This window comes from Ascaphus truei, chromosome 2 (assembly GCF_040206685.1).
Source record: "Ascaphus truei isolate aAscTru1 chromosome 2, aAscTru1.hap1, whole genome shotgun sequence".
Lineage (NCBI taxonomy): Eukaryota > Metazoa > Chordata > Amphibia > Anura > Ascaphidae > Ascaphus > Ascaphus truei.
Window position 1 is genome coordinate 58,607,742 of NC_134484.1, and position 14,529 is coordinate 58,622,270.

The 14,529-nt window shown below is 40.9% G+C and overlaps 1 protein-coding gene across 1 annotated transcript; it reads left to right on the plus strand.

The window, feature by feature from the left end:
- Positions 1-10,521: 10,521 nt before the first annotated feature.
- ABRA (actin binding Rho activating protein) lies at positions 10,522-14,488 on the plus strand. The gene is made up of 2 exons (XM_075582480.1): positions 10,522-11,344; positions 13,253-14,488. Exons 1-2 carry the CDS (start codon positions 10,647-10,649, stop codon positions 13,731-13,733), a joined length of 1,179 nt encoding a protein of 392 aa, XP_075438595.1. The 5' UTR covers positions 10,522-10,646; the 3' UTR covers positions 13,734-14,488.
- Positions 14,489-14,529: the final 41 nt, after the last annotated feature.

Consider the following 14,529-nt stretch of genomic DNA (forward strand, 5'->3'; position numbering starts at 1 on the left):
TCATTGGCTGGAGTTGTGAAGGTCACATGATGAGAGTATTACAGACTGCCACTGTTCTTTCTGCCCCTTCTTTTCTAAGAAATGGAAGCTAGAAAGAGAAGGGAACAGCAATAGTATGTGTCGGTAGTACTAGTGTAACTGAAATATAGTGGAACTACCCCATTATATTGTGAGTTTAATGCATTTTATGTAGCGATGTACCGGGTACCCGGAAATTACCCAGTACCCGGCCATATTTCAAGTACCCGGAAATTACCCAGAACCCAGGGTATTTCCGTCCTGATATGCGCCCTTGGTCCTCCTCTTGGAGAATGGCAGTAGCAGAGAAGCAGAAGAGAATTACTTGCACCCGGTGGCGAAGGGTGAGGATGACTGTGGTGGAGGGTGAGGAGGACCAAGGCAACATCCTGGTGGCGGTGGGAGCAGAGGATGACATCCTTCAGCTGGTGGTGGTTAGGAGCAGAGGAACATGTGACCGGAGAAAGAGAATTAATAGAGGACAGACAGGGAGGAGCTGTGCTGTAGCAGCGGCAGACACCGGAAGGCGGAATACTTCTGGGTCGGACAGCGGGTGCACTCCTCCCCGCGTTCCTAATCACCCTCCACCGCAGGTAAGTCAAAACTACCCTAATTCAAATGAGATGACATTTGCTAACAAAATTGCTTGCTAAGCAAGTGTGAATTATTGTGTCATTAACTCTATTTCACCATTAGTGTGGAAGTCATCATGATCTGCTGAGCACCCATATTCTCATCACATGACTATTTAATGTGCAGTTTTTGCATGCAGTTGGTTTCTAACCCCTTATTTATCTTGTGTGCTGTATTATTTCTGACATTGCAAATGAACACAATTCTTGCCACAACAAATCTGCCTAACCTCAGCTAATAGTATTTTTAAACTGTAGCTACAGTACTTCCCTATACAGTATTTCTGTGAGGTTTTAAATAAATGTTGCTTACGTCTTTGTGCTGGAATAAATACCAGATGGTCTCTTGAGGTTTCTCATCAATACCCTTTAGACTTCCTCCACACTAATTGGGTTCATGCTGTGTGACAATCAGAGAGTCAATACTGTACAGTTTGTACAAATGTACAAAAATAAAACATGTAGTTGTGCTGTCTAGAAGTTTGAAAGTATGTAATGGGGGTTATAATGAAAATGGTAGGGAATATTATGTATTTTAATCAATCTGGTGCTTCAGAGTTAAATGTGGATACTGTTTGTTGTAAATATATAATATATTAGGTTTATGACTGTTAAGACTCTTACTGGGTCTGTGCAGTTCTTCAAACAATGTTTATGTAATGTTGTTTCCCCCCCTCCAGTTGCATATCGGGGCCATAACTGGGTATTTGTGGTGCATGCCTGCTGGTAACAAGAGGGCGAGTCATCCGCGGTAACCTTGGGACACAGGAACAGGCTTCTGAGGTCCATACCCCACATAATACTTAGCAGTGCAGCGCCTCCATCTGCCATAGGCTCCAGGGATATGAAGGTGATCTCCCACAGTAGAACTGTAACTCTCCCCCCCAATTAGATCACAACCAGGCAGGAGGTATATTGCAAAACAGGAACAGGTTTATTACTACTCTTATTGTAGTAATACAGGTACTCAGCAGTCACCTGCCGGATCACAGTCTCTTCTCTCAGATATCACCGGAGATAGTCCCTGAACAGTCACTACGGGCCTAGGGCACCCACAGCCATCCTAGCTCTTCCCCACCTCCTTAGCAGAGGCAGAGGTTTAGTCACTCTACTCCTCCCCAGAGGGAAGAGCACATGGGAAGGCCCCACTCTCAGGCGCCCAGTCATGACCTGCCTTCCTCCTGGGGAAGGACAACCAATAACTTTAGGGCAGTCCTGCCCTTAAGTACAGCCAGAGGGCGAGCATCCCGTTGGAATTTACTGCCAGCCCATTTGGTAGATTTAGTAGCGAGGGGATACCCCACTACACTTAATTGGTGGGTTATCACTTATGGCCCACTAAAAGTAGAAGATGTGTTGTATTGGGTTGATAGAATCTAGAGATAAGGGCAATTTGATTTGCCAGAGTTGGGGTTAAAATATGTCCCTCTTGACATCTTTATAAACAGGACCCTTATAAAAGTACTTTCAAAGCATTCTCTGGAGGGTTCTGCAAGGTTTCGGGCGTGTGGATAACAAAGTAATCCAGAATGAGGATATTTGGTGATAAGCTCTATTCTAAAGTATAACGTTCAGATATCTGTAATCGTTGCATGGAGACGCATGCAATAAGGCCAAACACTTGAGGTTTAGAAGGTAGCCAGGGACAGATATCCATTTGTCACTCAAATTTAGGAGCAAGTCGGTCATAATTAGTCTCGTTACGTTTATCAAATTTGCCTGAATCCATTGATATGACTCACGTGTGTAAGTATTTTTTCTTCTGTCGTAAAACCATCAACCTAGCAGCTGATTTAAGGCAGGGATGGGCTTGTGTGGTTTTCAATTGGAGAAGAATGATATATACTGTAGGTCTTGCCCTTCAGTTATGAAAACAGAATTCAATAGAGGTGTGTTTGGGATCAAACACGTGACTTTTCATATTTCAATGCCAGCGATCTGTCTGGGGGAAAGCCTATGACATATGGTTACGTACCAAATAGGGATTTATGTTTTATCTTTAAGAAACACTTCGGCCTTTATTATAATTGTATGGTCTTTTAATTTGTAATTTGCTTCTGTTATCTTAAACACTGTGTATGTATATATATTAAACAATTCTTTAATAAGTAATATTTGGCGCTCTGAAAGAACTTTTGGACAATCTGGAGAGAGTATAGCTCAACCCAATTATAGCGTGATCCACTACAACGCGGATCCGCTTATAATGCGAGGGGAGCGTGGCTCCCATTTAAAAAAAAATATTTATTTATTTTTGGCAAATTTTAATAACACACACACGCGTGCGGGCGCACGCAAGCACTTTCCCTACCTGTTGATTGTGTGCAGCCGGACCAGCATTTCAACCATGGAGGTCGGGTGTGTTCCCAGCCTCTCTGTCTGCACTCTGATAGGCTAAGATACGTTTTCTAAATTCATCTGCTCAAGGTATGCTGGGAGTTGCAGTCCTGCTGCCTTTTTGCACAGATTGAGACAGAAACAACAAATGTCTTAAGTTAAAGATAAAAATGTGCAGACTGCTGCTTTAACATATGTGAAACATATGTTATTTGTATTTATCCTCTTGGTTGTTCAACGCCTCCCAGCTGAAACTTTTGAGTGAGAGTGGAAGGGGAAAAATCAGCAGATTTACGAAATAAAATATCCAGTTTTGCTGAATATATATATATATTACACACACACATACCTAAATCTTTATATTTTATTCATAACCCCCTTTGCAAAAACTGATCAGTTTCTGTAAAATTCTAGTTATCTATTAAACACACTTTCCAGTCATTGAACAGGTGTATATCGAGTGTGTACATTGTACAAACCTTTATTAATCCTACCTGCTCAGAAGAAAGAGGTTGAGGAGGATTTGTAAAGTAACTGAGCAGCATTGCATTTAACCACTCCAATGCCATATCAGCGCTGACACAGAATGAACACCTGCTATTTTGAATTCTTTATTGATTATTTTCTGCCAGTGCTCTCAGTTGTGTGGGGCTGCTGCAGTGCTGTGAGCTGCTTTGTGCTTGTGTCATGGCCGCCCCCACCCGACCCATTTTGGCTACGCCCCCGTGCCAAAATAAAGAACCTGCAGACCGCAGATCGCGGTGAAGCGCCATGCACACGCCACCCGGATGCAAGGCAGGCATGCAGGCGCGTGCAGCGGGGCATTAGCTTAAGTCCTCGCAGAACCTATGTTCGCGGCAGCCATTTTATTTTTAAATTATTTTTTGTGATCCCGGTTACAACTCTGTCTTATTTTTCGGCCCTGAGCACCGCATTATAATGGGGTTCAGCTGTATTTACATTTTTAGACATGTTGCTACAACAGATGTGTGTGTTAAGTGCATACTTTTTGAAGTGAAACTTATGTAGCGGCACCTACTACGGTACATGAGCAAAATTCAGTGGCAGTGAATTGAGTTGGTGGGAACGGAAGTCAGTGGTGACGGAAGTGACATCACTGTTAGCAGAAGAGGCCATCAGCAACATTCACTGCCACTGAATTTTGCAGCTTTCCGCAGCAGGAGGAACACACACACCAGCCGAGTGAGCCGCCGAGCACACCCTCTCTCCCCCTCCCCGTGAGCATGCCCTCTACCCCCCCATGAGCCACCGAGCACCCCCCATGAGCCACCGAGTAACCCCTCATGAGCTGCTGAGTAACCCCGTGAGCCGTTGAGTAACCCCCCCGTGAGCCGCCGAGTACCCCCCCATGAGCCGCCGAGTACCCCCCCCTGTGAGCTGCCGAGTAACCCCCCCATGAGCCGCCGAGTAACCCCCCCTGTGAGCCATCAAGTAACCCCCCCTTTGAGCTGCCAAGTAACCTCCCCTGTGAGCCACCGAGTACCCACCAGTGTGCCGCCGAGCACCCCATGAGCCGCCGAGCACCCCCCCATGAGCCACCGGGCACCCCCCGTGAGCCGTCGAGTAACCCCCCCCTTCCCCCCTGTGAGCCACATCCATATCCCCGTAACTCCACCAGAGGACTGGCACCAGCAACAGGACACAGCATCGCCGGGGGAGAGAGTGGGGTCTGCTCCGGGTGGGGGACTCAGACAGACCCCCCATGTCTCTGTACCTCCGCTGGGGGTGGAGAGTCAGTTGAGAAAGGGGGCAGGACCCTAAGAATAACAGACACACAGACTGACACACACAAGGAATTCAGTTACTATAAATATAGACGTGCAAATAGCTAAAACACACTTTCTAAGTCAAACTTCTTTGCGTTTTGGCACTGAAATTGTGTTTTGATTAATTAAAAACATCACCATTACAATTTCTGTGACAAAACAGTGACAAAAGACAAAGAAGTTTCACTTAAAATGCGCGTGATCAGCACACACAACTTTTTTTCTATAATAAAGAGGGACATGAGACCCTTGCAGATATATATTAATGACATATTTTGCATATTTCTTGGGTGGTGGTGGATAGATCTGATTACAATTAAGGGGTTAATATTAACTCATTGAAAGTACCTTGCAGAGGAGAAAGGTGAGTTGGCTAGAGTAGCCGTGTGTATTAACCCTGGTTGCATATCTATGTCACGTGCTCACTTGTGTGCTGTTCGTGACAGATGGTATATGGGGACGGATTGAGGGGAGATATTGTTCATTTGAGGGATCTTTGCGAAGGTGAAAAGTGGGCCAACTTTTGAGCTGTGTATTAACCCTTGTCCCCTGTCACCGGAGACCAGGTTCTTCAACACCTTTTTATAACCGGGATCATTTGATTGAGCAAAACAAGATGGCAAAATAAATGGTCATTTATTTCTCGTAAAAGACAGACACACAAAGTTACACATTTCAAGGTTAACACACTTACTGGGAATAGGGCTAACAAATAAATCCGTTTTCGGAACGAAATTCCTCAAGATGATCTTTTTAGAGCACTTTCCAATGACCGGTAGTTACTCACAAAAGTCCTGAAACTGTTTTCGGGCATGCAATGCCAGCCGCAACCGCTACATTCTAAAAAGCTGAACTTAGAAACTTTTCTGACTTGAAAATCCTTGAAGTGGCTCGCGTCTATTCAATTCTGAGCATCTTTGAATTTGCCTGTTGGTTTGGCGCTGGGAATCTGCGCTCCTGATTGGCTGCAACCCCTCTTAAGACTTTCAGGCTCTCATCCACTAACCTGTACAGACTATCAGAGCATGGGAATTCTCCTGCCAGCCAATCACCGACTTGCCGGTATTGTAAAGCCAGGAGGGCACATTTTCTCAGGTTGTAAGGGGGCATGCGCCAACCTGGCACCTCTGCTCTTTGCATACTGAGCCCACACGCTGCCCAGGCTCCACAGAGTCTGGGTTCTGGCAAATGGTTGCCGGGTAGCCTTGGGTTAGCCCAGGATGTGGGTACTCAAGCAGAACTGCAGTACCCCTCCTGTTCTAGCACCATGGCATCCCTGAGTCTTTTAAGTACAGACTCCGCACAGACACAGAGGCACCAAGCTTGGTAGCCATCTGGGCTGTCTGGAATCCGTGACTTAGAAATTCATCAGTTCATATACAGGTTTCCAATATATATATCTATATATATATATACACATACACATTAAACTATAACCATTTAATAAAATATATTGTGTCCTGTTTTCTGTGTGTTAAAAGTTATGAATTCCTATTCTGGTGTCAGGGATGTAGTGGGTGTATATATTCCCTACAATCACAAGAAAATAACTTTTAAAACTTTTAGACACTGTAATACTTGCTCAGCTTTATAACCTAGCTGGAGCAGCCCCATAACCCCTACACTAGGTTCAGTGTACCTGGGTATGTATGTGGGTATCTCTGCTATACTGGGTATCCCCTGCTACACTAGAGACTCCATGTATAGCTACAGATATAGTTTAACCGCTTCATACCCATTTAACTTGTCTGGATGATGCTGCAGCAGGGATCCTGGCGGTGAGTCGTAATAACACTTTCAGAGTCAGAGTTTGGCGGAGTAATGCGCTTGGCTGTATCCGAGAATCTCACTCAATTCCCAGATACAACTTTTGGAGTATCCCATAACTTTGGAACCCCGATACATAGACACATTCTGTAAAGACTTTCTCCAACAAACCCACCTTGAAACTTACAGCCTAGAAATCTCCCAATCCCAGCACCCCAGTTAAGGCAAACGTCACATAAATCTTTATTGTTGCAAGATTAGTATACAGTTGCAGTAATACATTTTTGACACATGGGCCCCAGAGCTGACACTCTAAGACCCGAACACACGCGTCAGGGTTAACCAAGTGGGCTTGACCTTTATTGATGAGCCTCGTTAACCCCTTCACCGTCACATCCCCTTGCAGGTCATACGTGACAGGGGCAAAGGGGGGGGGGAAACCACTGATGCTAGAAAGACTACAATGCACTAGCATTACTTGTGGAAAGCAGGGGAAATTTGCTATAATTATTGGGGAGTTTCAATGTTTTTGTTTGTAGCCATAGTACATGTAGTCAGGAGGGGCAGGTTTGCAGCTTGGAACCTGAATTTACCAATTTAGGCCGTTTGATTTGAAGTCCAACTCAAACAGATAGAAAGTTAAAAGTTTCCTCCTTCCCAATCATGTCAAGGCTTTGTCTTCCAGCTTTTGTTCTATAGTCTTCTTCACCATATCACATTTGAATTTTCTTACATATCAGTTATACGTTTTGCCAATCACTTTGCACAGTTCTACATATCAAATGTGTGTCTCCTCTATAACTGGGAGGCAAGAGAAAGATGCACCCGCTCTACCTAATGTGACCTAAGCGGTTATAGAAACAGGCCGGTGCAAATGGGCAAGGAGCTATATATCAAACACAGAGAGAAACACTGTATGAACCATAGACACTAACAAACAGATAAGGCCCTATATAATGCACTCAAGGTCTGTGGGAGAGAATGCCCTACTAAGTGAATAGTTGCAGTACAAAAGAGATAGTCTGGACCAGATTGTATAGGTAAATTGTTGTTTATTAAAAAAATATATTTTATTAGGAATTGTCTATTAAAATAAAATGGAACCAGACTAGTGTGGTGAGTATTGGAACTGAAAAAGAAAAAAGTATTCCGTGCGGATACCCCGTTGGGGGTCTATAAATAGCAAAGGTGTACTATATATAGAACACCTGCCCAATAGTAACTGTGCAGGTAAAAAGGTCCAAGTGGGACTAAATAATCAGCACAATGAAAAACCAGAAGCATATAGGGCCTTATCTGTATGTTAGTGTCTGTGCTTCATACAGTGTTTCCTCTATAACTGCTATATCTCATTTGATATTTTCTTATTAGAGATGGCGAATCCGCCCACCCGTTTCTCTGATTTTCCTCCCAAGATCCATTATGCGGTGTCAAATTCGCACACAGATTTGGTCGGTTTCAATCAAAACCCGCCATTGGACACGAACCGCTGACGGATTTGGAGAATCCAATTCGCGAATTAGATTCCACAAATCCGTCAATGGTCTGAGGAATCCGTGGCTTTTATTGGCAATAATAATTAAAAAAATCCGCAAAACACACAATCACCCTTCTTGAGATTGATCCGCTGAAATCAGTGGACCAAAAGGAACCAGACGATCCGCTGCAGATCCAAATCCGTCAAAATAAATTCTCCCAGCTCTATTTCTTATCCGTTTTTTTGTTAGCAACTCCATTTTTTTTCCTTCTGAGCTTTCAACTACAATTTTCATAGGTTATTCGTAGTTGTTAAAGTGTCCCCGTGCATTGAGCAAGCTGAAGCGAATATTCAGCTCTAGTTGCCATTCGCTGCTGTTATTCTTAAGGTTATTAATGTTTATTGTGTCTTTTATTTTTTCTTAACCAGTTTTCACTTTCTATCATTGCATCAGATGTAAACGGTTACGGATTGTGCCATCTTCTATTGCGCTTTTCTTGTTAGCTAGAATATAGTGGATTTCATTCTTGATTATTTTGACTCCACTTCATGTCCATTTTCTATTTGGATTCTTCTTGAAGAATGAATTCATGATGTACTGTTACAGTTTTCACATTCTGCAAATTCTGCCCATCTATCTCCACGTTCATTCCTGTTGCTGTAATCATTCTGATGTTTCGTCTTTCTGCTGGGCACCAATTATTTCACTGAAATCTACCATAATGATCTTGGTGACAATTTCCTTTGTTGTTCACCGTCTGTGTGACTTGATGTTGGAGCATACACTTGTAGTATTTGAAGCCTGTATCTCTTTGTCAACTAAATAACAATTCTTGCTGCTCTTTCCGATGAGTTTTCATACTCCACTGTGTTGTTCCTCCATCTCTTGTTAACGAGGAAGCCAACTCGACTGATTTTTCTATTTCTTGTTCCTATATACACACAAAGCTAAGCACCCACATTTCTTTTTTTTTTTTTTAAATTACAAAAATAAAGATGTATGAGAACAGAAAGATTAATATATTAATAAAACTCTTTTTGCAACTTTTTCAACAACCTTGTTTTGATTTGGCCTATATATATTCCCTCTAATCCTAAATCCCTAATTCATGGTCTGGATTAAAAAGAAAATGTTAGCAAAACTTTCACATTTTCTGCGAGAATGCCTGATATTTGCTCATTTTAAAGTGAAATTTGGTAAATTTTGGCGAATATGATGCCAAAAACAATGTTTCTGTAAAAGAAAAATGCCTTTCATTCAGAGCCAATATGTCTACATGTGAACAAGCAGCATCTACTGGAAAAGTATTTCACCCCTAATATCTGTATCTTTTAATCTACTGCCTCAATTAGGCCTTGAACTATACCTGATTTTGTTCCATAGGAAAGTACATTCTGTTTTGTGACCTCCAGCTGGGAGAAGTGGGTGACTCAATATGTAGGGCACAGGCATGGAGTCAGACTTGTTCTGTTTTATCTTTGGCAAATTACGTCATTTTGAAGTGTCTCATGAATCAAAGTTAGATAGTTAGCTCTCTCAGTTTAGAATTAAATTCACTTATACGTTTCTACCTTTTATAGTAATTGTGTGCACTCATGAACTATGTGAGATAAATTGTAGGAGGCAATGTTTCTAGACCATGCACATTTAGTACTTTCATTAGTGCTGGTCTTACACAGACTCTTTTTTTGCTAAAGATGACGGCATTATACGTTTGTTTAAATGATTATTATATGTTTTGATGGTTTAATTGGGGTTACAAATATATTCTTATTAGAGCTCTCTAAATCACTCGTCATGTTTTTTATTAAAAGGTAACCAATGAAGCACTTTAAAGTGCCAGCTTTGTGTGGACATAGGCAAATAATTAGACTGCTATGAAGACATTATTCTTCTTGGAAATTGCAATTGGACAAAATAACTCATTGGAAATGTGGACATAAGATTTATTTTGTTATTTTTTTTCAACAATTCTAACCACTTTTATTTATTTTATTTGTTTAGTATTAATTGCCACACTCACATTGGTTTTAATTGTTTTTTTACCCCTTCCTGATCATTGTTAAGCAATTACAGTGGTCACTGCATGTCTAACTACATAGTCATTGTCCATAGGTAAAATATTTTGTAATAATATTTTTGATTGAAAACAATTTATCAAGATGCATTTTTCCATATTGAAAATCTAACTTTACTACAAATTTCTTTAACAACAAAAAAACCTTTTCTTTTAATGTATAGAAAAGCGTGATGAGAATGTATAATTCCATGAAGTCAGTGACTCAACGAGTAGGAATAATGCAGTAATTTACATGACAGCATATGACCACTATGTATGTTGAATTAGATTTGTTCTGTTTACCATCTGTATTTTCCATCTGTTTCTGTGATGAAATGCAATCCTCTGGGTTTAAAAAAAGTAACAGTGTCACAGTGAGAGCATTTTGGGCATAAATGCTTGGCATATTTTCCAGTACCATAAAGTACTCAGTCTATTTAAATCCCAGGAACTCCGCATTCAGCTGTTAGAACTTCCCCCAAGAGCACAGATCCATGCTTTCCTTCCTTGGCTGGTTGAAACAGAAAGACTTTAAGGAGACATAATTGCACCAGAAGATATCAAAACAATGAAACCTGTTCAAAGGACCAGTAGAAAAATTAGAACAGCAAGCTTGGTTTCTGGCTTAACTAAAGGTTGGCAACAGTGGGCATCAGAGCATTCAACTAAGCAAGAACAAGAACCTACTGGTTGGATCCCTGGTACAGAAGATGACGTTGATGTTCAGAATCAGAAAAACCTAAACTCAAAAACTGAAGTGAAGGCCAAACCTTTCATTTTGCCAGCATCAAAAAAACATGACTCGCATTGTTCAACTGACGCGTTAGATGTTGGGGATGCCCATATCAAAACTAAACTAGTGACCAAAACTATTTTAAGCAAAGCACAAGAAAAAGGATGGGACATTGGCTCCCTAACTGAAAGATATGAGAAAGATCAAAGTTCTGAAACACAAAATAAGTATAATGGTTTAACGTTTGACAAACTATTGCAAGGCAATGTATCTCCAACTAGGAGAAGAAAATGCTCAAATCTGGTCTCTCAGCTCACAAAAGGTTGGAAACAGATGGAAGACAGTGAAGAATCAGTACCAGTTCCAGGATCCGGCCCAAAACTCACAGAGTGCCGTAGTGACAGCCTGGAAACAGAGGACAGCGGGTATGGAGACGGTGAGGGTGAAGTAAAGCTACAAGGGGACAATGAGAAAGTACCAGCGTCTGATAATAATGAGGATACTACAAGGATAAAACAATCAGCTTCTTCACTGTAAGTTACCATTTTGTTGACAGACTTTTGTACAACTGACAATGTTAAATCAGCACTTTACAATATGATGTACAAACATTGCTAATCAAAGAGTACAAAGTCAAAACATGGTCTGTATTCCAATTCAGGATGTATTATGTTAAAGAATTTTACATACATGCCATTTTATTTCAACTTCCGGGCTTTCTTGGCCATTGACATTTTCTGATAGATGAACTTTCAAAGGCACATTTGTCTATTCAGAACTCTGCAAAGAATGTACTTTTCAGTAGAACCAATACCAGTATGTTGTTGAACATTCAACCTTTTACAGCAGTAGTTATCCCAAACCTCTGTACCCATTAATCAGCGTCACAATCCTCACAGTGGAGGAATAGTAAATACTAGCTTTCCCTGTATGTTTTTAAATCTAATTTATTCCTAATTTCAGTTACTTGCTGTTTATATTTGTTGACACTTGATTGAATTTAATGGGATAAACGTCCTTAATTTTAACCTGGATGTTATACTGTATTAGCTAAGAAAGGTACTGTATCTTGTTGAGCAGTTCATTGCACAGTGCATACTGGATTTAATTACAATGTACTGTAGGTTAATGTACATAAACATGTAACACTTTGTGTACCATTTTCATACACGTTATCATTTATTATAAAACAGCCTTTTGAAAGCCAATGCCTATAAACTAACTACAAACAGCCAATAAACTAATCTAAATGCATATGTAATACACTTCCATTAGAAGCTAGTTAGTGACTGTTTAAGGCTGCGCTTATAGACCCGGCGACGCAAAGTCGTGTCAAAACAAATGTATTGCATCCGTCGAGTGCGCTTATAATAGGAGCGACGTGACGGTGCGACAGCTTGGTCGCGATCGCTGGAAGTCAATTCAATTTGATTTTTTCAGCGACCAGTTCCTGAGACTTTTAGAAATGGCCATCATTGTGAATTTTTTTAACTCAACTCTGACCACTTGACCATAGCGATTGTTATTTGAGTTGGGTATGAGTCAATCATAAAAGCAGAATGCATTGTATATTTCACTCAAGTTCTGTATTATTCAGGCAGCAGTTTGGGCCGAAATCTGAAGAAAATCAAAACCTACAATAAAGTAAAAGAAGGAAATTAGGGGTGACCAACTCCAAACCTCAAGGGCCACCAACAGGTCAGGTTTTCAGGTTATCCCTGCTGCAGCACAAGTGTCTCAATCAGTCATAATGACTGATGTTGACAATGACTGAAAATGACTGAAGTTTTGAATCACCTGTGCTGAAGCAGGGATAGCCTGAACCTGACCTGTTGGTGGCCCTTGAGGACTAGAGTTGCCCACCCCTGATGTAAAACTACAAAGGTCTGCACCTTTTATTCTGAATAGTGCAGACTACAGACACAGCGTAGATATACCATTTTCTGAGAAGAGAATGATGAGCAAGTGTACTTAATGTTACATCTGATTTCCACATTGTTCAACATAGATTTGTACCATATTTCAAAGTAACATAGTGCGAGTGTGAAAACGAATTGTTAGATGATTTTATGCTATGTAATCTTCCTCCGAAAGCAATAGCTTTCTAGAAACGTAATTTGTTAATCGAGACAGGGCAATTAACCTTTTGAATCCACGTTCAGGTTTTGAACTTACATTTCTACTTTGGCAATCATGCTCCCAGGAGCATCAGGGGTAGGGAGGGGGGTCGGGGGGATGGGCGGGGGAAATTGTCCCACCCCAGGTGACAACTCAAGTTAACAGCAGAATATTTACAGTATATGGCCATGTTTCCCAATGTTCCATCGCAGAAAACCTGACAAGCTACACGGAATTTGTTATATGCAATAGGACTGCCACCTTGTGGTTGTAATTGGAAACAAAAACCTGTAATAATGAAATACTTTTTCTCTTCTGTTTAGAAGTAACAAGGTTGCCGGAGAACTTCGTAATATAAACAAAGCTAACAAAAGATATAGTGCTGTAAAAAACATCAAGGGCACGTGGGAGAAGTGGTCAGACGAACATGTTGTGAGTCAAAAACTAAATCCATTCAGTGATGAATTTGACCACGAATTCTCATTGACCACACGGCTGCAGAAGGGTGACGCGGGCTACGGACGTCCAAAGGAAGGTACTAAAACTGCCGAAAGAGCCATGAGAGCAGAGGCCCACATTCACCGCGAGATGAGGGATCTGTGTTTCGTCATTGGCACCATGGCTCAGCCTGGGAAAGATGGAAAAGTCTGGGTCACTTTTGGAGAACTCTTTGACAGATACGTGCGCATTTCAGATAAAGTGGTCGGAATCCTGCTAAGGGCCAGAAAACATGGCATGGTGGATTTTGATGGAGAAATGTTGTGGCAAGGCAGAGACGACCATGAAATAATAACTTTATTGTAGCAAATGGCTACACTTCTTTGTTGCAAAGGATTTTTTTTCTCTTACGTTTGGCCAACATGGACGTTAAAAATGTAATAACTATAAAACATGGAAATGTTCATATTAACGTTAAGTGGACCTATAGTTGTGATGAGTGCGATTTATAATTGTTTTGATGAAAATGTAGACTAAAAGAACAATTAGTAGAGATGTGCGATATTTATTGTTCTTTGCAAACTTTTTGGGGTCCTGAGACCTTGCCAATTTTTGTATCGCAATTTCAGAAAAAAATGTTGTAAAAAAATGGTAAAATTTCAGCATTTACACAATTTAAAAAAAAATTATTGTACAAAAATGGCAAAATTTGTAGCAAAAAAAATTGCAAACATTTCATGAATTTGCGACGTTTTTTTAAATCTGTGGACTGGAACGATACCAGTTTGCACATTTCTAGCACTTAGTATTTCATCTTAGGTTGAATAGTATCCTCAAATGACAAAGAAACATTAATAATCCTATAACAGGTGTCTTTACGATATTTATAGATGCATTTACAAAGTTTAATTGTCATTGTATCAGTGTCCATTATTGTATAATGTCTATTTAAACCCCTTTGCTGCCAGAGGGACCTGAGTGCATTGCTTCATACGGCAGGGATAGGATTTCAGTCATTTGCTTTTTCATTAATTTATTACCTATCTTTTTTACGTATCCAGGATTACACTTTGTGTTTTGTTACTGTTATTTCTACCTCGATATAAATCATTTACACTGTCCTTGTCGTTTGCTCCTTCATATTTCCCTTCTCTTTCTGGTG